Source organism: Hetaerina americana, unplaced genomic scaffold (genome assembly GCF_022747635.1).
Source record: "Hetaerina americana unplaced genomic scaffold, ioHetAmer1.1.p SCAF_50, whole genome shotgun sequence".
NCBI lineage: Eukaryota > Metazoa > Arthropoda > Insecta > Odonata > Calopterygidae > Hetaerina > Hetaerina americana.
Genome location: NW_027287096.1, coordinates 1,987,533 through 2,011,879, shown reverse-complemented (window position 1 = coordinate 2,011,879; position 24,347 = coordinate 1,987,533). Strand labels below are relative to the sequence as shown.

At 35.9% G+C, this 24,347-nt stretch overlaps 2 protein-coding genes across 3 annotated transcripts; one reads left to right on the top strand and one right to left on the bottom strand.

Moving 5' to 3' along the window:
* Window positions 1–22: 22 nt before the first annotated feature.
* On the top strand, window positions 23–11,747 carry PIG-A (phosphatidylinositol glycan anchor biosynthesis class A). The gene is made up of 11 exons (XM_071593067.1): window positions 23–142; window positions 260–416; window positions 494–673; window positions 747–865; window positions 4,137–4,252; window positions 4,910–5,001; window positions 5,077–5,282; window positions 9,808–9,893; window positions 10,545–10,728; window positions 10,946–11,036; window positions 11,269–11,747. The coding sequence occupies exons 1-11, from the start codon at window positions 126–128 to the stop codon at window positions 11,380–11,382; spliced, it is 1,362 nt and encodes a 453-aa protein (XP_071449168.1). The 5' UTR covers window positions 23–125; the 3' UTR covers window positions 11,383–11,747.
* Window positions 11,748–13,051: 1,304 nt separating this feature from the next.
* Window positions 13,052–23,588, bottom strand: mRpS22 (mitochondrial ribosomal protein S22). 2 transcript variants are annotated; one of them, XM_071593060.1, is made up of 7 exons: window positions 23,411–23,588; window positions 23,182–23,342; window positions 22,943–23,107; window positions 21,364–21,507; window positions 19,299–19,528; window positions 18,453–18,555; window positions 13,052–13,481 (listed from the first exon to the last, which is right to left on the bottom strand). In XM_071593060.1, exons 1-7 carry the CDS (start codon window positions 23,502–23,504, stop codon window positions 13,365–13,367), a joined length of 1,014 nt encoding a protein of 337 aa, XP_071449161.1. In that variant the 5' UTR covers window positions 23,505–23,588; the 3' UTR covers window positions 13,052–13,364. The 2 variants fall into 2 exon arrangements, with proteins under 2 accessions (XP_071449161.1, XP_071449162.1); XM_071593061.1 differs by having other exon boundaries at window positions 23,182–23,311.
* Window positions 23,589–24,347: the final 759 nt, after the last annotated feature.

Here is a 24,347-nt window from a genome sequence, read left to right as displayed (position 1 = left end):
AAATGCCGGTAGTATGATAACAAGAGCCATGAATACGATGGTAGGAAAGTAGCTTACAAATGGATCCTCTGAAAGGGGTGTGACAGTGAATTGAAACATGGGCTCTGTGTTCATAACTCGAAGAAATGCGGCACAGGCTCTGGTGTGTAAGAAAATAATATATTTATTTAGTGATGTGGCCTAGTAAGGATTCATGCTTATGTTTCACCTGTACTTTCCAACAGTATCTTATGTTCAATTTCTTTTATATCTGTGCCAGTATGGCTTCGGACTTCTTTTACCCCAACATGGGTGGAGTGGAAGAACATATATATAGTCTATCGCAGTGTTTAATTGCTCGGGGTCATAAGGTAATAGTTTTGACCCATTCATATGGAGACCGTGTTGGTATAAGATACATGACCAATGGTCTTAAGGTAAACACCGTTCTGATGAGTTATATTTGTAGTAATATAAGTAATACATCCTTACACACACTCTTGGTCAATTGCAGGTATATTATCTTCCCGTGAAAGTGTTTTATAATCAGTGTGTTTTGCCGACGATGGTTGGATCGTTACCACTTATTCGTTATGTGCTAATTAGAGAAAGAATAACCATCATTCATGGCCACTCGGCCTTTTCAGCCCTAGCACATGAAACTATGATAATTGGTCGCCTTTTAGGATTGAGGGTAAGGGTAAAGGATATGACACTCGGAAATAATATATGCATTGTCACCTAATTTTTTTCTTATATGTTTTCAGACGGTGTTCACTGATCATTCACTGTTCGGATTTGCTGATGCATCAGCTATCATTACCAACAAATTTCTCGAGATTTCCTTAGCAGACAGTCACCATTGCATCTGCGTATCTCATACAGGGTAAGAAAAACAAGAATACCTTGAGCTTTCAGTCAAGTGGTAAGTTGCTCCACATGAGTTGGGAGTTTCAATTCTTATTTGTTACCCTTTCATCAAGGTACCTGTGCCTTTCAACGCACTCAGATATTATACAAGGCTCCCTTATCTGAAGGCCCTCTTGGAACCTTTGATAAAAACTTGTTATGATACTCTCAAAGATAAAGATGTACAAGTTTGCTCATTTTTCAAGGGCCCAGATGTTGCTGAACACTAGAAAGCGCTGTAATCGCATAGATGCAATTGTTTCAAAGCACATAAAGTTACACCTAGTGAAGATTGGAGAAAATTATTTTTAAAGGGAAAGTTCTGCAGGATCGTCAGTAACAGAAAAACCTAAAATAATTTAATGTCCAGACCATTTTTTTCTAGTAACTTCTGATGAAGAATTTCCTGAGTAAACCAAATTCAGGATACTTATTCTATTATAGCTTATCAAAAACAATTTCTGCAGCTAATTCATTCTAGAATTTCTAAATGCAAATCCGTAACCCATATATTTTTACCACAATCAGACTTTCACAAGATCATTACAGCCAGTGAAGATTGTGGAAAATAATAATATAAGTATTCATTTAATTTTCCCCCAAACCTATTTCACCGGAGGCAGCATAGGCTATTTCATTGGACACTATTGTCTCTGGCGATAACTGTGGCTGTAGCTAAATTACATAATAGATTATCATCCAGAAAACTGATTTGTTGTTGTTCTATTTATTCTGTACCCTGCCAATATTTTTATTCCTTGCTGTTGCAGCTTCTATAATTTTCTTTTCATAATGTATCCATTTTCTACCTCTGATATCCTTCTCATGCATGTTTTCTACAGTTCTGGTCTATCGTATGTTGTCATGGTTCAGGATGTATCCAATTAGTTTCTTTTTCTTCTAAGAGTCCATGTGCTTCAACTGCTATTAAAGCTCTTAATCATTTGTCACTCTGGAACACATTTCTATCACTTATAATCTTTGTTTCCCCGCTGCTCATATCATATATTTCTCACTACTATTTTAAAGCAAATGTTGTGTATAAGTTTGACTGAATGGCTTCCTTTTGTCTAAACCATTATTATTAACATGAGTAGTTGTTTATTTTGTTGGAAGTCCTTCTTCTCCATCCAGCAGTGGATCTAGAAAACTTCTAAATAGGGGGGTGTATTTCTTGTATGAGCTAAGTTCATTTCATAAATCACACAAAGAAAGTTGAAAATATTGTTAAATTTGAAAAAAAGCAGTCTGGCATATAAGTAATATATTTATAAATCTTATTAAAGCCAAAAAAATCCTCAATGCAGGGGCCATGGCCACCCCCATAGGGTGATTAAGCTTGGGAAATAGAATCTGTAACTGGCCTTGTGTCAGTCATTATACATTCAATACGGGTACTGAAGCTAAACTGGATTGTTAGTTTATTCACATGTTCCTTAAGATACAATAGAGACCACATGGCAAATACAAGTAAGGGCAGGAATTACTGACCATGGGCATCACAGAACCAAACAGAATTGTCATGTTAGTCATGACAATGTTTTGTTTTATGCCTATTTGATTATTGCCAGTGACAACTAAGGTGTTCCAGGATGCTAAAACTATTCAGGATTATCATTTTTATTGTTTCCCTGAGATAGCAATGTGTAGAAGAGATATTATGTTTTGGTTCCTTATGTATTAAAAAATTAAATGGCAGTTTTTTAATTGAAATGAATGGTCATCTCCAATAATAGAATGCAATGTGCTTTTGATTTGTGTTGCATTTCAATATACTCTCTCAGTTTTTATTGATTAATCAGCCATCCCTTCAAAAATTGGATCCAGTATAATTTATTAAAAATTTAATGTCATTATATGTCCTTAAATACAAATGAAATCACTGTATTAACGTCATAAGATTTTTATCTCTCTAATATAGCCCCTGGGAATTTTGTGCATGACATAATATGGATCAATATTAGGAAAATGGTGGATCAGGTAAACTTTTAGTGTTCTGGCTGTCTCTCTATTGAATACCTAAGATCAATTTCCCTCAATCGTAAATGTGTAGGTGTGTTAAGAACCACTTCAGTTCAAGGTGTGCATTCATTTGTGCGGGTCTGATGGCATGCTAAAGTTGTTCTTGATTATAATTGTTTAACTAATGTTGACATCAAGTTGCTCTCAATACAAAATTCAATATTGTAAATTCTTATTTACACCCAAATAAGCCTCTATTTCCACATGGTGCTAACCCTCTTACCTGTCAAGTCCTCTGTACCTTATTAACTATTGCTGAAGTCATTGTCATTTTTGTCATGTGATAAATTTATGGATCCATTTTGAATCTCTGGAAGTATAGAACCCCGAGGGCCTGTTTGGAGACATAGCATATTAAAAAACTCATTTGTTAGCATTAATTGGAAGGAACCAGAACTTTTCTTTTTTTGCAATAGAATTATTTTTCAATGGAATTTTCATGAAGCTGAAGGGATGAGATTTCATAGTTGCCTTGTGTAGGACTTCCCCATAAGGTGGTTTTTCTGCTGAGTAATGAAAAAATATAACATGTTCTGTGTTTCCATTAGTCAGGAAAAGTAGAAGAAAATAATTTTCAGCTAAAAATATTTTCCCAGTGGTATATCCATTGGTCTGTATTCTAGGTGAATATTGAGTTGGGTGTAAGGTTTGTGGTGAATGGTACACCTAAAAACATGAGTATTTGTGTATATGTGAACTTGCCTGAAATCCTGATGCCGTATATTTCTGCACCCACCCATGCATATTTATATTATTAGTCTTTTCTTAGGGCATTGCAAGTCAACAGAGTCTCTACTAAAGATTTCCCACAAATGCACTTAAGTTTTGTATGGCATATGCATTTTTTTCCCATTAGTAATAATGTTGAGGTTATAGAATTACATTTTCTTAAACTATGCTGCACCAAAGGTCAACAAATTGGCATATCGAGAGAAAATGATGTGAACTACCGAAGCACAATCGGACAGTTCAAATCAAACCAATCAAACATAAGTGGTAAATTTTAAAACTTTTGACTTAAATGTCTGTTACTAATCTAAAAGGTTTATTCCCACTTGACATTGAATTGTTTGTAGACAGTATTAAAAGTAGGTTTATGTTACTAATCTAAAGGGCTTGTTCCCACTTGACATTTAATTGTATGTATACAGTATTAAAGGCACATTTATTTCATTGAATTTAGTTAGTGATTTTATTTTTTGATCGAACCTATTCTTATATCCCAGGAAAGAAAACACAGTGCTACGTGCCCGAGTAAACTGTAGTAGGGTTTCTGTAATTCCTAATGCTGTTGACACTGCTGTTTTTACACCAGATCCAGCTCAAAGAAGTGCAGATAAGAGTAAGTAAGCAATAATCTCTAACAAGAGTGACATTGCTGAATTATGCTGAAGTAGATTATCTTATAGTTTCTAATAAATAACATTGGAGAATTAAATATTTTTTTAGGCTGGAGCCCTGTCTCCTTTTCCAGTGAAATGGTCGGTCCCCTCATTCAATATAATGTGACATAAATAGCATTATTGCTTATTTGGTTTAATTTCAGAATCTGTTAGAGGCAAAAGGATGAATTAACCTATAGATATGATCATAGTAATGTAAGATATTGGTGCCTCTTGCTGAGGTAATTGAAAACATAACACACGTCTACATAATACCCCGCAAGCCGCCGCAAGGGTGTGTGGCGGGGGGTGTTAGGTCACCAACCGTAACACACATTGATGCACGCCACTGCAATTATATTTTCGAGTAATAAATTCATCATTGCCTAAGCTGTTGTTGAAATACGTTTTTGCAAAATGCCAAGTGCACTGATTCATTTCATGAACATGTAATTCAAGTCTAGGAATTTTAATTTCATTTGATCAAAATATTGTGTGAAAGAGTACTTTTCAAGCTTTTTAGGCCAATAAATAGATTATCAGAAATTCTTTGAATAATCCATATATTTGAATTTTTAAATAAAATTCTTATATTTATACATCCATATCTGTTTCAGTTACCATTGTTATAGTGAGTCGTTTGGTATACCGTAAAGGTGTTGATTTGATGGTTGAAATTATAGCAGAAATATGCTCAAAATATCCTGAGGTAAGTAATATTTTAAGCCCTAAGTTTTAAAATACTTTTTTAATGATATAATGATTAATCATTATTGCCTCACAGGTTAATTTTCTTATTGCTGGGGATGGTCCAAAGAGAGGATTGCTGGAAGAGGTAAGGGAGAGGTGTTCCCTTCAAGAAAGAGTAACACTGCTGGGGAGCCAAGAACATAGTGCTGTGAGAAGCATTCTAGTGAAAGGCCATATCTTCCTTAATACATCACTCACAGAGGCTTACTGTATGGCTATTGTGGAAGCAGCATCATGTGGGTAAGTTGTGGGAGAATGTAATGAGTAAGTAGATTAATCAGAAAATGGAGCAATCAAAAATTGTGTTATTTGCTGACAATTTCATAATTGACGAAAGAAATGAAGTAAAATGTGTCCTTGATTTTTTGTAAAATTACCTAAATAGGGTGGTAAACTTAATGACAAAAAACTACAAATTTAAACACATCAAAGTGTAAATATTTATCCTTCACCAGCAAATTAAACTGAAAAATAAATATGTATATATCATATTCAGCAGATAACAAGGTATGTGAACTGTTGAGTGCAACTACTTAGGCATTACTTTGACTGAAGGGTTCAGCTGAGGTGGTCATATCAGCAAAATATTACTAAGGCTTATTGAAACTTGTATTTTGGAGGAAGGAGTATGAAAAAAGGTACACACAAAGCTAAAATGCTTCTGTGTAAGGTGTTAATACAGCTAATCAAAAAAAGAGTATGCTAGAAAGTACTTAGGGATCCATATGAAAAGGCTCAAATAAATTAGTTAGCTGGAGTGACTAGGATAGAGGCTCAGTTTGTGTTGAATAGATACAGGAGAGAGTTTCTGAAACACTAATCGTTTTGGGATGGGAATCTTTAAGTGAAAGGAAAAGAGGTAATAGATTAGTAGGCATGTATTACGAGTAGTATCTAGGATATGATGCATGGCAAGACCTTGAAGCAAGGTTAACAAAATCATCCCTAACTGATATCAAACTTATTGTCCTGTAGTCCTCACAAGATGTAGCATTTACCTTTTTCGGAATAGGAACTAAACCTGATCTCACAAAGTCTTCCGGCCAGATTCCTTCCTCATAGATACTACGGATCAACCCATATAGCCTCTTCCTCCCACATTTTCCTAAACATTTCAATAGTTCCGTGGGAATGTTATCCACCCCTACAGCCTTATTTAGTTTCATCTCCCTTAATGCCCTTTCTATCTCATTGTTTAGTATGCCTGGACCTTAGCTATCTTCCTCTACGTCATGTTCCTTTTCTATGTCTAACTTTGTTGGTCTAAGCTCTTTACTATACAGTTCTTCTATATATTCCTTCCATCTCTCTTGGATCTTTCCTGCGTCAACTATTACCTTACCCACCTTATCTCTAACTATTAGCATAGATCTCCCTTTCTTACTTCCCGATAAAGATTTAACTTTGCTGTACAGCGCACCGATTTCACCCTTCCTCTGCAGACTTTCCATATCCTCGCACTGCGTCTTCCACCATGCTTCTTTTGCTTTATTTGTTGCCCACCTCAATTTATTGTTTAATTCTTTGTACTTCATTTTGCCTAATTCTGTATTTACATTCTTCCATTTTCGCCACTCATCCATCTTTGTAATCATCTCATCCGTGATCCATGGTTTCCTAATCCTTTTAGCGTTAACGGTTCCAATAGTGTCTTTTGCGGCTTTAGACAACCCTTTCTTGATACATTCGGTATTCCTTCCTTTTCAAACCATTTAATGCTTCTACATTCCATTTTCTGACTCGCCTCCCCTACCTTATCTTTTTGAAACGGACGCTACATTTCATAACAACTAAATTGTGGTCAGAGTCCGCATCCGCTCCGGGGAAGCTGTTCGAATTTATCACACTGTTCCTAAACCTGTGTCTAACCAGGATATAATCTAGCTGATACCTTTCTGAGTCACCTGGCATTTTCCATGTATACCTGCGTCTTTTGTGGTGTCTAAACCAAGTGTTGGTGATGACTAACCCCTGTCTCCTGCAGAACTCAACTGCTTTCTCCCCGCGGTCATTCCTCGTGCCTAAACCATAGTCCCCGACCTCGTCACCATCTCTTCCTTCGCCTACCGTCGCATTCCAATCCCCCATCACTATCAAATGTTTCACTTCAGGAACACGCGATTATGTCCTCTAGCCGATCGTATATCCTATCGACCTCTTCTTCCTTATGGTTGCTCGGTGGCATGTATACCTGAATAATAACATAATAACCAAGTTCGTCGGTTCTGCTTTTATCTCTACTAGTAGTATTCTATTCATTTCCTGCTGTATGTTGACTACACTTCTTCCTACCACTTCATTTAATACTATGGCGACCCCTCGTTGGCTCTCGTCCCCGCCGCTGTATATTATTCTATACTTATCACTCCAGTAATCCCCGCTATCTTTCCATCTAACCACGCATAGATCTAAAATATCTATTTTTCCCCTTTCCATCTCTCGCTTAATATTCTCCAGTTTCCCTGTCCTCATCATTGTCCTAACATTCCACGTTCCTATTCTAACTAATTTGGTCATCTTCTCCTGCATCTTCGGTCCTGCTGCTGCTGGTTTTCCCCTGCAAGGGTTTCGTGGGATGATGACCGCGGAAGCCTTGCCTCCCCCTCTGCCGGGCACGACACACGGCCGATTGGGCTGAGCCCCGTAGTTGCCAGGACTCAAAATCTCTGTATAGTCCATCATGTCATCACTGGGGTCAGATGCCATTGCAGCTGCCTCACTGAGGAGCAGACGCTGCTTGGACTACCTTTCGTCTGGCTCCTATGGGTGACCCTACCAGGAGCAATAATTATTACTCCCGCCAGCACAGCTCTAGGGGTCATCGGAACTCACAAGCCCTTCCACCACGTCAAGGTTGTAGTCCAAGGAGGGGAAATTTTGACATATGCCACCATATTATAAGCCTTCTGCAGTTGTTTTAGGAAAAATAAATAATGTGTGATATATTGAATCCTATCACATGGATCATGCCACTCAATATCATAGACACATATTTCTTGAATAAATTGTACAGAGTTTAAAATACAGTCGTGGCAGTTAGTTAAGTCCCAATCTACTGAAGTTTCATGTTATCCAAGAAACAGCTAACCAATCCAAAAACGTCTTTACCTACATCGTATATTAATTACTTTTATTTTGGCTGAACTAAACCAGTTCAACTCCAGCAAGTGAAGATCAGAAGTGAAAGCCTGCAGTGAGGCAGAAGACATTCAGAAGACATCATTGTTTAACATCTATATGTACATATGACGTGTCCTATACACTTATCTGATGTATCTATTACACTGTGTCAGTGTCTTCTGGGCAAAGAAAGATTATTATTATTATTATTCAAGTATTTTGTTGATGAAAGAAAAGAGAAAAATATCATATGAAAGTATTATTTTAGAAGTACATCATTCATTTTAATATATAATTGTGGTGCAGTGGTGAGGTATGTAAATAATTGCCTTGGAAGTTGTCATAATTTGTTTTGATATAATCATTTTCCAGATTTTCAATGGTCCCAGTTGAACTCAGTTTACATTACCTCAGGCTATCAAGACTACTGTAGTAATGCAAAAGTTTATTTTGAGTAATTGCAGTTATGCAGGGTTTTGGTAGAATTGGCCAGAATCATTTGGGACTTTTCCCAAAAATGAGACTTCAGAAATGGGGTGGGATGTATTTGTGGGGGGCACAATTCAGAGAAATACAGTAGTTAGTACGAAGAAACAGAGATACGCTGCTGTATGGTATCTGTTTAGCAAGCTGTCAATTGGCTTTCAACAACTTATCTATAATTAAATTTTCTACCTGGAAATTTCACCAAATGAGTATGTCCATCTTAAATATTGCATGACACTAACAGTAAAATCAGTATTTTTGGCACATTGACTTTTCCATATATTATGTACATGCTGTCATCATTAGGATGCTCTTGTGTGAGGCAAAGGGGTGTATTTTGCAAGGTGTTCATTAGGAAGCATAATATGAAAAATATATACAAAATTGGTGAGATCAAATAGACCATTCATGTTCTTGTTAGAATTTAAAAATCCTAGGAAAGTTTAATTACAAGGAAAAACGATGACAAAATTTAACTGCTTGCCCTGAAGGAAATCATTTCATCTAATCACTACAGTACTACATTGAATTATATTCAGTACTTTCACCTTTTGTTGCTAGTTAAAATCGTAAATAGGAGGATTTAGGAACTTGAAAAGGTTGAGTGGTGAATTTTTTGTAATTTAAACTAAAATAATTTATCAATAATGGCTATTTGAACTTGAAATAGATTCCCATTTCCCAATGAAGTCATTCTCAGTTAGCTAGGTGAGGCATACACTTGCAAGCTAATCTGAAAGTCTTAGGTTTCAATCCTATCAAGTGTGAATGGTGCGTAGTCATGTATTTTTCTGATTATTTTCACTGGTAGAATTATTTTGCAATTTCATATCAGACGTAAGAACGTCTTAAAAGCCGAACTTATCTTTAATTCATTATTTGGAATAGGGGTATGTTTTGTGTCCCTTCATGACACTGCAAGTGACAGAGTTAGAATGAATTTGGCCTGCTTTGTTTATAATCAAATGATTTCCTAATCTTGTATTGTGCCTACTACCAAAGAAAGATGTACTAGGGAACAATCATTTTCAGGTTGGATAGTTTTCTTACAAGGAAGTTGAAATTATTGATGGCTAAGTCATTAGTGAATTATATAAGATAATCTCATGCCTGTTTCGAATTTTTAATGTTATTTTACCAATGCATTATTTCCATTTAGTTTACAGGTTGTTAGCACCAGAGTTGGTGGGATTCCAGAAGTTCTTCCTCCTGATCTTGTATATTTGACTGAACCTGATGTTCCAGGTGACTTTTAATTTTTATTGTCATTCAGTAACAGTTTTTTAATGATTAGTTATGAATTTTAAAGGTCAAGTGGTATAAATATCTGATATACTTATTTTGATGAAGGCCAGTATTCTTGGAAAACAGTAGATATTCTCAACTTGTACCCTTCAAAGTAAACAAGGAAAAATAGGACCATTCATGGTCAAGCTTAGTCTTTTGGTAATTTTTTGTTTGTCCTATTATCTTCAGGTGCATATGTAATTGAAACACAAATAAGACCCTGAGGAGTCAACTTATTCTTACATTTTGCTGCTAAATTTACATTAATTTGACATGCCATTTTTTAAGCACTGCATGTCTGTGTGAAAATAATGCATGCCAGTCTTTTCTTCTGAAACCTCATGCACTGCAGATGGCTTTTGATTAGTTTAAACTTTCCCAATTGAACTGAATCCTAAATTAATGTGGTTGATTAATTTGTGGGATTAGCTTGTTTGATTTTGTCATGTACCAAAATGATCAATATCATTAATTGAATATTGGAGGTGATTTTGAATTGCCATTATAATGAATAGGCTCCGGGCAAATTATCACTAATTTGAGGTATGCTCCATAGATGAATTTCAAGAGTTACAAAATAAAATTATTAATCAAGGGTAACTGTTGCAGCATTGTTAGATGGCTTGGAGACCGCCATAAGTGATTTGAAGGCCAAAAAATGCCCACCTCCAGAAGAGTGCCATAGAAGAGTTAGCAGCCTGTATAGCTGGACTGACATAGCTGCTAGGACTGAAAATGTATACAAAATTGTTTCTCAAGAGCCAACCAAAAGATTAGGGTCACAGCTAAAAAGGTATTAAAAATTGGATCAAGGTTTACTCTAATTATTTGTCTTTGAGACAATTTTGGGACGTAAATCATGGGGTGTTTATTTACTTTATGGAATTCCTGTTTTGATAATTTTGTAAATGAGTTGCTTTATCATGATTTTCATTGTCTATATTTGTTACAACAACATAAGGGTGTAAAATTTTGCTTGCTTGTTATTTTTTGTGATTTTTTCCTTTCAGTTACATCAAGAGTGGAGTTTTGCCATTTTTACTAGTAATTTCTTTATGTTACATCATTTTGAGAGCTCTGGATTGGCTGGTACCAAGAGATGTAAGTTTTATTTCCAAAATTTGAATTAGTACAAGTAGTTCAATTTTGGCTGCACAAAACTAATTGAAAGGCTAATCTGATAATTAGAGAAGCAATGAAATTTGTGAAAACACATCTGTTACTTTTGAGATTCATGGCTTTATTTCGTGAACCTATTATCCTTTTCAATCGAGTATCTCATAGATGTCACCTTTCTCTCTTTATGTGTTAAGTAATATTATTTTACTTACAGCTCATTGACATATCAAGGGACTATGCTACCCCAGAGGAACAGTTGAAACCAAATACTATCTGTTTATTGAAACCCAAAAAACCTAAGAAAAAACGGAAAGCAAGGACATCATAGTTTGAATGTTGAAGCTAATTACACCACCATTATGTGTTTCTGTTGGTTTTATGCTATGGAATCAACTGCCAGTATTTTTATCTAGTCTCAGATTTTCTAAGTTTGTATAATTCTCTGGTTTTATAACACTCATGAAATGAAGAATGAAAAATGGTGGTAAAAATTTACTGTGTATTTATATGCTATTCATTTATGTATTTTGTTAAAAATCAAATGTGAATTTATGCACCCTATTCTTGCAGTTATGGGGGCCCTAGTTTGCATTTGAAAAAAGTATTTATGCCATAATACATGTACTTTTTATGATGCCATTCAAACGTTTTAAATGGAATAAAAATAACTTTCCAATGTACGAAATTAATCAAATGATCCTAATCTAATACTAATATGTGTAATATGAGGTCTGTTAAAAAATTCCAAAGCTTTTTTATTACAAAAATTCACATCACTAACTAATTGGTCAGGGTCCCCTTCTAAGTAGACTCCTCCCCAATGTATGCACTAATCCCAACACTGTTTCCACTTTTTGAAATAGTCCTAGAATGTTTCTTCCAGAATGCTCATCAACTCTTCCATCAAATTTATCTTTATCTCTGGAATGGTGGCATATCTTTATCCTTTGATTGGAAGTTTTAGTTTGGGGAACATGAAATATTCCCATGGGGCCAAGTCTGTTGATAAGGATTGGTGGGGAAGCCGAGTGGTCCTGCTAAAAACTCACGATTTTTGGGAGAGCAATCACCCCAGCACGTTTATCATGATGAAAAAACCACTCATCGCTCCTATGAAGTTTTGGCCTTTCTTGCTTGATTCTCTTTCTTAGAAGTTTCATAACTCCCAGGTAATTCTCCATGTTGACTGTCCGGCCTTTAAGTAGGTATTCGTGATGCACAACCCTCTGCATTGAAAAAAAGTGAGGGGGTGTTTCATCAATCCATTGTGAAGACTGCACTTGTTTCGATTTCATATCTATAAACTCATGAACTTTAAATGTTATGACTCTGGACAAGGAGGTTTCATCCTCTTCAGCTCGATCAAACAGATCCTGACAGACTTGAACTCGATCTTGTTTCTGGTCTGCTGCCAACAAGCGAGGCACGTTTGATGGAGACCCAATGATGCCTCAATTTTTCAGTCAGGATTTCATAGCGTGAATTAGTCAAGATACCACATTCTACTATAAGTTCTCTGACAGTCAATTGGCACAACGGAGATCGTTCACTTTCTTGATGTGGGGGGGTTATCAATCGATGTCGATGGTCTTCCAGAATGCTTGTTGTCTTCCACTGATTACTGCCCATTTTTGAACCAGGTAAACTACTCAAAATATGCCGTACATTTTATAGCATCTTGACCATAAGCCTTGTAATCAAGTCAAAAGGATTTGCAGAGTTTCGCACAGAATTTCATGGAACAACACTGCTCGTGTAAAGAATTTGTTTCCAATTATTCCCCAAACTCCATGAACACCTCACATAAACGGCCGTAACTGATCAAAAACCAAGTTATCAACAAGACCAAGTTATCAACAAAGTGGTTGAAAGCGGTTATTTGGGAAGTTTCCACAGACACAATGCCTCCAAGCACATTAAAAAAATAACCAACTAGGGGTGCACTATTAAAGAAGTTTGAGAACGTTTTGAACAGATCTCATAATAGTGTGGAAAAGCACTGTCTGATCTACAGTCAGCTGTCACAAATTTTAAATTAAGATAAAACTTTTTACCAACTAAAGGTTTACTATACTTTCAGAAATATAGTAATATGATGCGATGGACATTTTTTTGGTGGATTACATCATTTTAGAAAAGACGTAATGTTGTTAACATGTGAGATGAGACATACATTCAAAATGATAAAATTTTCATATTTTTTTATAAAAGTTGAAATACAATTTCTATACATGATTCCACACAACAGCATTAAAATATGAGCGCATGAAATACAGTGTAAAGTTAGCCTACATACAAAATCCCTGATTATCAATGACCTTGGGATTCTTCAGCTTCTAAATCGATGCTGTGGAACTGTCTTTGAGCATAATTCTGCAATGCAAGTTCAACGTCATTCCTTTTAGGAGAATCTAGCTCAGCATATGCCTGAAATGTAAATTAATTTACATATAAGTATTCTGGCAATTTTCATTGGAGTTAAGTACATTATCTTATCCTCAGTAGTAAAAACAACTAAGAATATCCTAAAATCATTTTTTTCAACAACCTAAATGCTAAAAACCTCTAAATATTACAATTCCCCCCCAGAAACCTAAGCTTACTTACAAACATTGGAAAATGAAGTTAAGAAAGATCCAGCCAAAAATTCTAAGAAGGTAAGTTAACAACAGGGTCACAAAGAGAGCTAAATGTAAAATCAGTTTTGATTTTCTTGAACCCATTTAATATTTTTTTTAAATTGGCCCTATGAGAATGAAAATGGATATATAAATAGAATGAACAAAGAGGCAAATGGAAAAAAACAATTAACGTCTAAAAATTAACATTTTCATGGACTGCAAAACTTTTTAGGCATGTGAGAATATTATACTGATTGGTGTTGAGTGAATAAACGAGGGTAGTTTGAAAAGCCTGGGTAAAAATTAATACTACTTAATTTTCAGATACAAACAATTTCTATTTTTCATCATGGCCTTCTTTTATGCTTCTTTACTTCATCTTATGTAACTTCAATTTTGTGATACCTTTCGAGTAAGACAATTATTCCAACTCGGCAAAATAGGCATTTTTCGTTACTGTCAGCCATTAATCACACTAAATGACAGGCAGTAGTCAAAGTTAAGTGTGAAGGATAAGGGAGATCAAGATGAGTTGGAATCATAAGTCCATTAATTTTGCAGCTCTAACTGCTGAGGAATGAGCATGATGGATAACTTTTTTTGGACTAATTTTAGACATTTTTCTTGCAAATCAGCTTAGTTTTCATAAGCTCTCACAAAGATGCATAACGTTCACCTGTAATGGTTTGATCATTTTCCAAATAGAATGTTACCAGGGACTTCCCAACTGAAGGAATGGTCTTTACCTCCTATTTAGCATACTTCCTGTAGGCAATCAACTACTTCGATTGTTCCTTTATTTCAGATTTGTAATGATGTATCCATGTTTAGTTTACAGCACTGAAATGGTGCCTAATGCCCTATGCATTTTTCTAAAGCACCTGCAAATTGGCCTTGAATCTTAACCACATGATTTTTTAATCTACTGTTCGCAATCAGGGCACCCATCTTGAATATAGCTTCTTATGCCCAAATATTTATGGAAAGTATTAAGTACCAGTTCAAGATGTCTATAGCATTAGAATTCTCATGCACCTACACTCATCCATTTTACGGATTTTATCCATCCATCCATCCACGGATTTTAACAATGATTTCTAGAGAAGCGTCTCAACATGGCATTCAGAATGTTCAACATAACTTTGGTTAGTAAAGCCCCTCTAAAAAGTTAGAAACCTCTGAAAAACTGTTGTACTTGAAAGCACATCATCATGTTGGGTTGTTCTGCCATGTGGCAGGTTCTCACATGGTTAATCTCCATGTATGTCTGCCCGGAGCCATTCTCTTGATTTCTATGCATTTTATTCCAATGTTTAATGATGCATACAAACTTCTCTTTCATCCATTTTTTTAAATAACTTGGCTTGCCCAATGCAAAAAAGCACAAAACATGAAGCAAAACACCAAAACTGGCTAAAAATTGGTGTGTGTTCCTTCAAGAGATGCTACTAACTGACATTAACTTATATGCACACACCAGTGGTGCTATCTCTCTGACTCTGTACAGTATTTCCAAACTATCCTTGAAGAGGGAGTTTACCCCATGTATGAATGAGATACATTTTCTAATACATATATTCACGGAATTATCAGTTTTGAAAATTCTGACTGATTTTTAAGAGGTAAAATCTTTAAAGAGGTTTTTACTTCTTTTCTGCTACCAACAGTATTCTTCAATTTGACCTTCTAAAGTAATTCAACATCTATAACTCATAATGCCTCCATTTTTGATACTTCCATAGTGCATCTAAGAAAATTACCTCACATTAAAATTCTGTTAAGTATATCCTTAGTTTGCCCTCTCCCTCTATACTCTTCTCCAGGCCATTTCCCAATATCCACTAAAAACTATTAACTGTGATACTATGGCCATCCTAAAGGATGCAAATTCATACCTCTTTAATGCAATTACTCAAGAACTTCTCAACACTAATACCACAAAATTTGATAAATATATCCCTGGCTCTTTATGTCCTTCAATATGTCATTACACACTATACAATTGTTATTCAATGTGCCCCTTAAAACTAATTTCAATTATTTTTTTGCAGAAAAGTACCAAACTAAATTATTTGAAATAACATCTTTCAATTAGGTCTACCTAAAGCAAGGAAGAAATGCAAAGGGAAATAAACAGCTTAAATGTCTGGTCTCATACACTTATATGGAAACCATGGACCACGGATGAGATGATTCAAAAGATAGATGAGAGAAGAAAATGGAAGACTGTAAATACAGATCTAGCAGAAGGAAGTACAAAGAATTTAATAATTTGAGATGGGCAACAACAAAAGCAAAAGAAGCATGGTGGCAGATGCAGTGCGTGGATATGGAAAATTTGCAGAAGATGGGTGAAATTATTATGCTAAACAAGAAGTGTACAACACTACTGGGAACTATGAATGGAATATCTGTATTAACAGTTCAAGATAGGTCGGTAAAGATAATACTTGAAACAGAAAAGATCCCAAAGAGATGGAAGGAATATGTAGATCTGTATGATAAAGAACTAAGGCCAGCAGGTTTAGACATAGAAAGAGAACATGGCATAAATGAAGATAGCTTAGGTCCAACCATGCTTGACAATGAGATATAAAGGGCATTAAGGGAGATGAAATTAAATAAGGCTGTGAAAGTGGACAAATTTCCAGGGGAAATACTAGAAGGGTTAGGAAAATGCCGGAGGAAGAGTCCATATGGACTCATTCATAGCATCCATGAGGAAGGAATCTGGCCAGAAGACTTTGTGAGATTAGTTCCAAAAAAAGTAGAGGCTACATCATGTGAAGACTAAAGAACAATAAGTGTGATTTCCTAAGCAGCTTAAGTTGTTCTCATGATCATCAACAAAAGGATAGAGAGTAGGGCAAATGATTACTTAATACAGGGGGTGATCAGTTTGGGTTTAGGAAGGGGAAGGGCACACATGATGCCATTGCAGTAATGAGATCGCTAATCACGAGTAATATAGAATAAAATCAGGATGTATTTGCCTGTTTCACAGATTTCAATAAGGCATTTGATAGAGTGAATTGGGAAAAACTAATGAGTACATTGAAGAAAATAGGAATAGATTGAGGGATAGGAGACTAATCTGCAACCTGTACATGTCTCAGACTGCTCAGGTGCGATTGGGGGACGTGGAGTCCAGTTGGGCAGTGTTAGGAAGAGGTGTAAGGCAGGGTTGTTCATAATCACCGATGCTCTTCAACGTTTATGAGTAGGAAATGATTAAAGAGGCATGGCATGAACTGGAGGTAGGAATGAAAGTTGGAGGGCAATCGGTAAAATCAGTTAGGTGGCTGATGACCAAGCTATATTTTGTCAGTCGGCCAAGGGGTGGCAAGCATTGCTGAGCGAATTGGAAATTGTGTATGAAAGATATGGGATGAGAATTACTATGAATAAAACAAAAGTTATGCGATTTTCTAGAAAGAAAAAGGATGAGCTCAATATTAAAATAGGAGGGCAAAAAGTAAAGCAAGTGGATCAGTTAATGTACCTCGGAAGTATTTTGGACCAAAATGGTCAAAGTAGTATGGACAATAGAAGAATTGCACAAGGCATAGAGTCTTTCACAAGGAGGGAGTTGATGACAGAAATTTTGAGTAAGGATCTTAAGAAAAGGCTCTTTGATATGGAGCATAGTAATGTACGGCGCAGAAACATGGTCACTGAAGCAGGGGGATAGACATATATTGGAGGCTTTTGAAATATTGGCATGGAGAAGGTAAAATTGAGGGAAAGGAAAACAAACAAAGAAGTGCTGGGTATGGTGGGTGAAGAGAGGGGTTTATTGTGAGAAATCCTATCGAGGCAGGAAAAGTGGATGAAGGGTGTATTGACCCACAGTGGGATAGTAGTAGTATTTTTGGGGAGGCGACCGACAGCTGAGGTCATTTGCACCATGTGGGATGGACACGCAAGGATGAAGGGTGGAGAGAAATTCGGCGTCGGCATTAGCCTACTCTTTACGAAAGGTGCCAAGGGGTCCAACAGCTTAACGTCCCATATGACGGACGGCGCACTCACTCAAAGTGCCCTCCACAAAGCACCTCAAGTAGGGATCGAGATACCTCTGAAAAATATTCAACACCGCCGGGATTTGAACCCGGGCCCTCTGGGTGGGAAGCCAATACGTTTGCCCCCCCACCATCTCGATCCCCCGCAGTGGGATGTTGAAGACGGTAATAGAGGAGAAAATGTTAGGCAAATGAGGAAAGGGCAGGAATCGGAAACGGATGTTGGATGGGATGAAGGGAGGAAGGAAGTACACAGAGATGAAGAGGGACTTATTGTAGAGTAGGATGCTGTATTGTGTTTTGTTAAGAAATGGCTATTTGGTAGTTGTGTCAATCCAAAACCTACCTTAACCAGTAGATTACCTTAAAAAAAATACACTTATACAGAGCATAGTTGGCTACTTGAGTTGGCTGAGAAGAGAAATATATGTATGTATGTGATTCATCACCATAGTTAATTATGCACCGGTTACATCAAAGGTTCAGGTTACTGCACCAGTAACCTAAACCTTTGAGGTTCCTGCGTAATGATTATGCACCACAAAATGCAAGGTCAACTCTCCAAAAGTGTGCTTTGTTTCTTCTTAAATCTCAGAAATTTACAACATAATTGATAAGCATCTAATGAAATGCCTATATTCTTGATACACTTTTTTAAAAAGGTCACAGAATAGCAATGGACCAAGATTAATATATATGATTAAACATTCTTTTTTAACTTGTACAAACAATAGTCACTCCCTCACATGGCTTACCTTTACAAATTCAATGTCACCATCACTTTTTTTGGTTTTCACAGATTTCAAATTTGGATTCAGTATCTGGTACAATTCTATCAAGGAAACTGCCTCATCAAGTCTGAAATGGTAGGAAGAAAGTGGGTAATAAAATATAACATTAGGTTATAAATGGGAGCTTTCCATGCTGATTTGGTCGTGCTGAGAATATGGATGAGAGTCAAATCACCTTGACCAAGAAAGGCATGGGTGCTGGTGTTCAAAGAGTCTCTCAAGGTAAGATATATTAGTAGTGTCAAGAACAGAGGAGCAGATATGTAATAATATAAGAAGATGACAAAAGTAAAAGGCAAGCAAGAATAGAAGAGCAAGGAAGAAATCTTACGGAGGAGTAGGTTATTAGTAAAATCTAAATTATGTTTTTTTTCTCACAATCCTGAAAGAAAATTGTATGAATGATATATTGAAACATAAATCACTTCAAGGAGAGTCCATATTACTTTCATACAACATTATTAAATTTATATTTAGGAAATTGAGGGTACTGATTATGAGATGAATTTTACTGCAACACAATTCAAATCATTGGTACTCCAAAAATCCCATAATTGTGAACTAAATTAAAATATATTCTATTGTTTCAGGCTTCACTTCGTGGAAGTAATTGATATCCATTATTGAAATAGAAAGAAAGACTCGTACTTTTCCACAAATCTGTGGAAAAGTACGAGTCTTTCTTTCTATTTCAATAATGGATAAATTAAAATACATGGAAACATAATAATTGCATTATGATTTGCTCTTAGCTACTCTGGTATTACTATTTCCACCACTTGAATAGATGATAAAAAAAGCTTTAATTACCTATCACCATTAAGAATATCAATTAACAGATTATCAATGCAATTGTTCCATGCCAGGTAAAATGCCAATGGCCCGAAGTGTCGAGACGAGCGAAGAAGCTGATAGTCATTGGTTTTATTGATGTGATCATAAGTCATTGCTCTCACATGAATGAAATCAGGGTCATCAGGATCAAACTGAGTGCAAGCTTGATCAAGGATGAACTCATATTCTCTTCTTTGCAACAAGTCCTGTAAGCAATTAATTTAAACATTAATTATTTACCAGTACTGCTTTTAGGCAGTAAAAAGTTTGTGCCATACATATCATTTATGTAATGTAGAGTCATTCACTGACTACATATTATATTATCCCTCTTGATATTCCTAATTATAAAGTTTCAACCAACAAGCCTCCTACCAAATGGAGGAAAAATTACTACCTATATTATACGTAAAGATTGAGGAGTGAACCATTAGTCATGGAATACAAAAATTCTATTTTACTTCATCAAAAAATGAAATAAATAATCTCTAATGAATAATGAGATAAATATCCTGTTATATACTCAGCCTTGTATAATTCCCCATCTTCCCTTCTCTCATAATAATAGAACCTATTACAACTTTCCACTTTATATTAAGTCGAAAATTGTAATAGTCTTTGTTTCTGTTATTATAATACAGTTCCATCATATCAGACTGCTCTCCTTCAGTTATACTAAAATACCTGACCTCTTCCTCCCTATTTCTTCGCCTTTTTCCTTTTCTTCAGCTTGCAAAATGAGACTGGCCTCCAAACAATTCCACTCCCTTGCCTAACCCTTAACAAGCTAAAAAAAGGAATTAAATACTTCTATGGTACTGCTGATCGTGGGATTGTAATATTGAAACTTAATTGTGAAAATGATTGGAAATAACAAATAGTAATTTTGCGTTTCCACTAAAAACTTAATACAAGACAACCCAGGTTTCGACGTTCAACGTCATCTTCAGGTGATAACTCTGACAGACATCCATCTATATATATTACACTCCGGTAGGTTGCGGGGAGGTGAGAGGGTGGGTGGGGGAGGGGATTTAGCAATGATAGTTGGAGGGAAGGGTAGAAAACATGAGGCACCCTATGAGGAGCATTCCCAATGACAGAGGAAAGTGGGTGGGTTTTAATGCTTCATAGACATAAATACAAAAACCTTTAACATGTCTCTTTCAATCCCTCATTCCTCTCCGCAGGGGGAAATTCCTGCGACCTGCAACATTGGGTCACATTTCCTGCCTTTCACAGTCTCCTTGGGGGGTAGTGTTTAGTGTTGCATGTTCACGTGGTGGCTGAGTTTCACATTCTTGCTTGGTGTGTCCTGGTTGTGTCCAGGCTTGCGTGCTGTTGGATGGCTTTCGTGCTGCATCCTGGGGTGCAGTTGTTTGTTGGTTTATGGTATATGTGTTTGCATGAGTGTTGGATGAAGATATTTTTCCATGAGTGTGTGCGCCACTGTGGATGTAATTTTCCATGTTGTTGTTTTGCATGTGGCATTGTTCCTTTTCACGGTTGGTGACCTAACACCCCCTGCCACACGTCCTTGCGGTGGCTTGCGGGGTATTATGTAGATCTCTGAGGTCAAGGGAGGGTGTGCGGGAAGTAGGGAGGTTCTTACCCTCATTTGCGCAGGTATCGAGAAGTGGTAAGTTTAGCAGTTTTCATTGCTTGGACAGCCAGTATATCCCTAGAGTTATTTGACTGTCCAAGTCCTTCCATTGCATCAGCATTGTAGTGCATGCGGAATATTTACATGAATAAAAAAAACATACTGAAAATCCGACATCAGCTAATATTATTTCCCATTATTCATCAGAGGTTAAAGTGCATATATATGATAAGCATTCAGTGGATATTTCAACATGTTTATTTCAATGAAGTTAATACTATTTTTCATGTCATTGAATATTGTCTTATATTATATATTTTGTCTATTACTTTGCAAATCAAAAGTTGCAAGAAAGTCATTGAGGCCATTGAGGAATGTCACTGAATATAACACAATTCACAAATTCAAAATAGGGTCCTGAGAGATGAATTTTTATACCTTGAGGTATTCCTCTTTAAACATTCTTGGCTTGTAGTACTTTCTTCCAGGCCTTTCAAAGTATAGCTGGTTCATCCTATGCCTCTCCTCCCAATTCGCTTTACGCAAAGTGCCATCAGTATCCCTTACAACAATTAAGCGATCCTAAAACAGAAATTTTAATTATTTATGCATCATTAAAAGGGTCAATAATAAAGCTCAGAAGCTAATTCAAGCTAAGATGCATTAAGCTCAGAAAGTCATAGATAGCATAAATATATGAAAGAAATCAAATTTTTAAACATCTATCTCCAAAGTTTAGTATGAAAAAAGAAGGCATATGCAGCTCAAAACTGAAACTTCATTTTCCAAATTGCCATGGCTCATTAATTAAAATTATCACCATATTGTCCTCAACGCACATATAATATTAATATAAATACCATATTTTGTCTACATGCAAGGTCCAAAAAATGGCATATTTTTTTATGATTTAATAGGGGATGGAAAAATATAAGATATGAAAGACACTGAATTGGAAGAGATTCAAGGAATGCGGAGGAAGTATCGAATTGAAATGAAATTGCCTTAATTTGGTAATTATGAACTCCTACCCTAATAAAGAAAAGCAACAGAATGTGCACATAGTAAGGTCACATGTTCCATTTTACACACAGAAACAGTGGTGCATACTATAGGAATACTATAGGAACTATAAAAATTTTGAGAAGAGGGTAAATGACTACTGCTGTGAAAATCAGTATCAGAGTTGTAAGGGTAAATAAGTATGTGATACTTATGCAGTAACAAAATAATGACAGAAAGAAATAAAGTGCGAAGTCAGGATGATTTTGTTGGCTTCCGAATAAAAGAGGATATCTATTGAAGCAAAGGGTACAATGCTCATTAAATGATTAAAGGCAGGAGTAGACAGAAGAAACAATAATTCAATTTTAAATGTCCAACATCATTCAAAATTAAGGAGTAAGGCTAGATAATTAGAATAGGTAATCATAAAAATACCACTTGAATCTTTTGTAAAGAAAAGTTAAAAACTTTTTTATAAAACACAATAGCATGAGAGAAAAGATATATGCTGAGAATGGAAGTAGGCCGTGAGTAGGTAGTTATATTTGTGGATAATAAATTCATTTACTAAATCAGCTAAGGAACTACAGCCATACATTAGCAAATTACGGGTATGTGGAGATGAGTGTAACAGGAGTGTAAAAGACTAGGCAACGAAAGTAAAAAAGTTCTGAGGAATTGAAGCTGTGTTAACAATCAAATTATGGGGCTGAATATTAAAACAGGTGGGGCAACTGGCACATAAGAATAGTGGTTTGGACCAAAATGGACATAGTGGTCAATAGACACAAGTGGGATGAAACCGACCAGCTTTCAGAATGCACGAAAATGGCAAAAAGTAAAACGAAATGAAAAGGGAAAAACAGGGAAGGATGGATTTAACCAAGGCAAGAGCACAAGAGGGCCCTAAAACGGTTTAACAAGTACATACATGTACATCAGAAGACTAATACAAGGGGTTTATAGCGACTGTGCCTGTTAGAATGTTTACTTATTACACATACAAACCCACCCTGTCAGTTACACCATATGTAATGTCTGTGAATACATATTTGGAGGAATCGTATCCCTTTAACTTCGGCTCTTCTGACAAAACACAATCTATATCTTCTCGCTCGTTGATGAAGGGAGGCATTTGTAGCTTCTTATCGACTTTTTGTTGCACCTCGGCCATTTCCTGTAAGATAAATTGTTAAAGTATGCGCAAGAAGTATTCCTCAAACAAACAAATTTTAACAATTATAACCGTACTTTTTCTAGTTCTTCTGTTGTCATGAATTTATATTCGGGAGTGTCAATCTGTTGTCCTTCTTTCCTAACTCGAAACACTTTCTCCAGATCAACTCGAGATAAATGCCTCATTAAATGCTGGACTTTATCCCTGAAAAAGTATGCAGCAGGATCCTTCCCACCTAACGAATAACATTTTCATTTAAAAAAAACTTTAATTCATTTGCATTTAAAAATTAACGCCGATTACCTTTCTTTGCCGGTGTTTCGCTCATTTGTCGTAGGAACAAAGCGAAAGGGCGCAGTTGTTTGTTAAATATTAAAGAACAGCCTCGACACAACATTTTACGAAAAATTTTGATATCTAAAGTCGAAACAAACTCGTATTCATAGATTATTGCCTCACACCTTCCGGCTCTCCAACAACAACCAATCTGTACCCTGGCGCAAATTCGCTATGCTTATGTTTTTCTCCGGTTGATAAAACCCGGCGTCATCAGCTGATTTTCGCATAATAATAAAGAAGTCTCAGAATCGATATCAAAAGCTGCGCTATTCCGCTTAATTTATAGTGATAATCGTTTTATGTGCTTGGCAGAATATATGAACATATTTTGGAATTTGAAATTTATTTTATCGATTTTAATATGTTCTTGGATCACTTGTTCTTGCCCATGGACCTAAACATATGGGCCTCATGATTTTTAATAAACTTCCTAAAGCACAACATAAGCTGCCTATATTTAAGCTCAACCTTCAGAAATATTTACTCTGTAAAATGTTTTATTCTATTAATGAACTTCTTGTCCCATGAGTTTCTTTGTATTTAAACACTTTGTACTTAGTATTTATCATTTCTTTATATAACATTGACGTGTCCTATATCTGTCCTTGTTTTTTACAATTGTACAAATCTGCTGGGCAAATAAAATTACTTACTCACTTACTTACTAATAAATGGGATCACATAGGAAACTGTAAAGCGCATAGCAATTCTCTTTGTTTTAAGTTGTATCATTTTGAGGTGTTTAATTGATTACACCATATTTGGTATTCTCTAAAGAAACAGATAGAATTTTTTACGTATCCAAATTGCATGAACCTTCCCTCTTATTTGTTACGGAAGGCAACAAACCCCCTTACCGTACAATCCAAGTCTGTCGAATACGCAACTCTATATTTCTAAA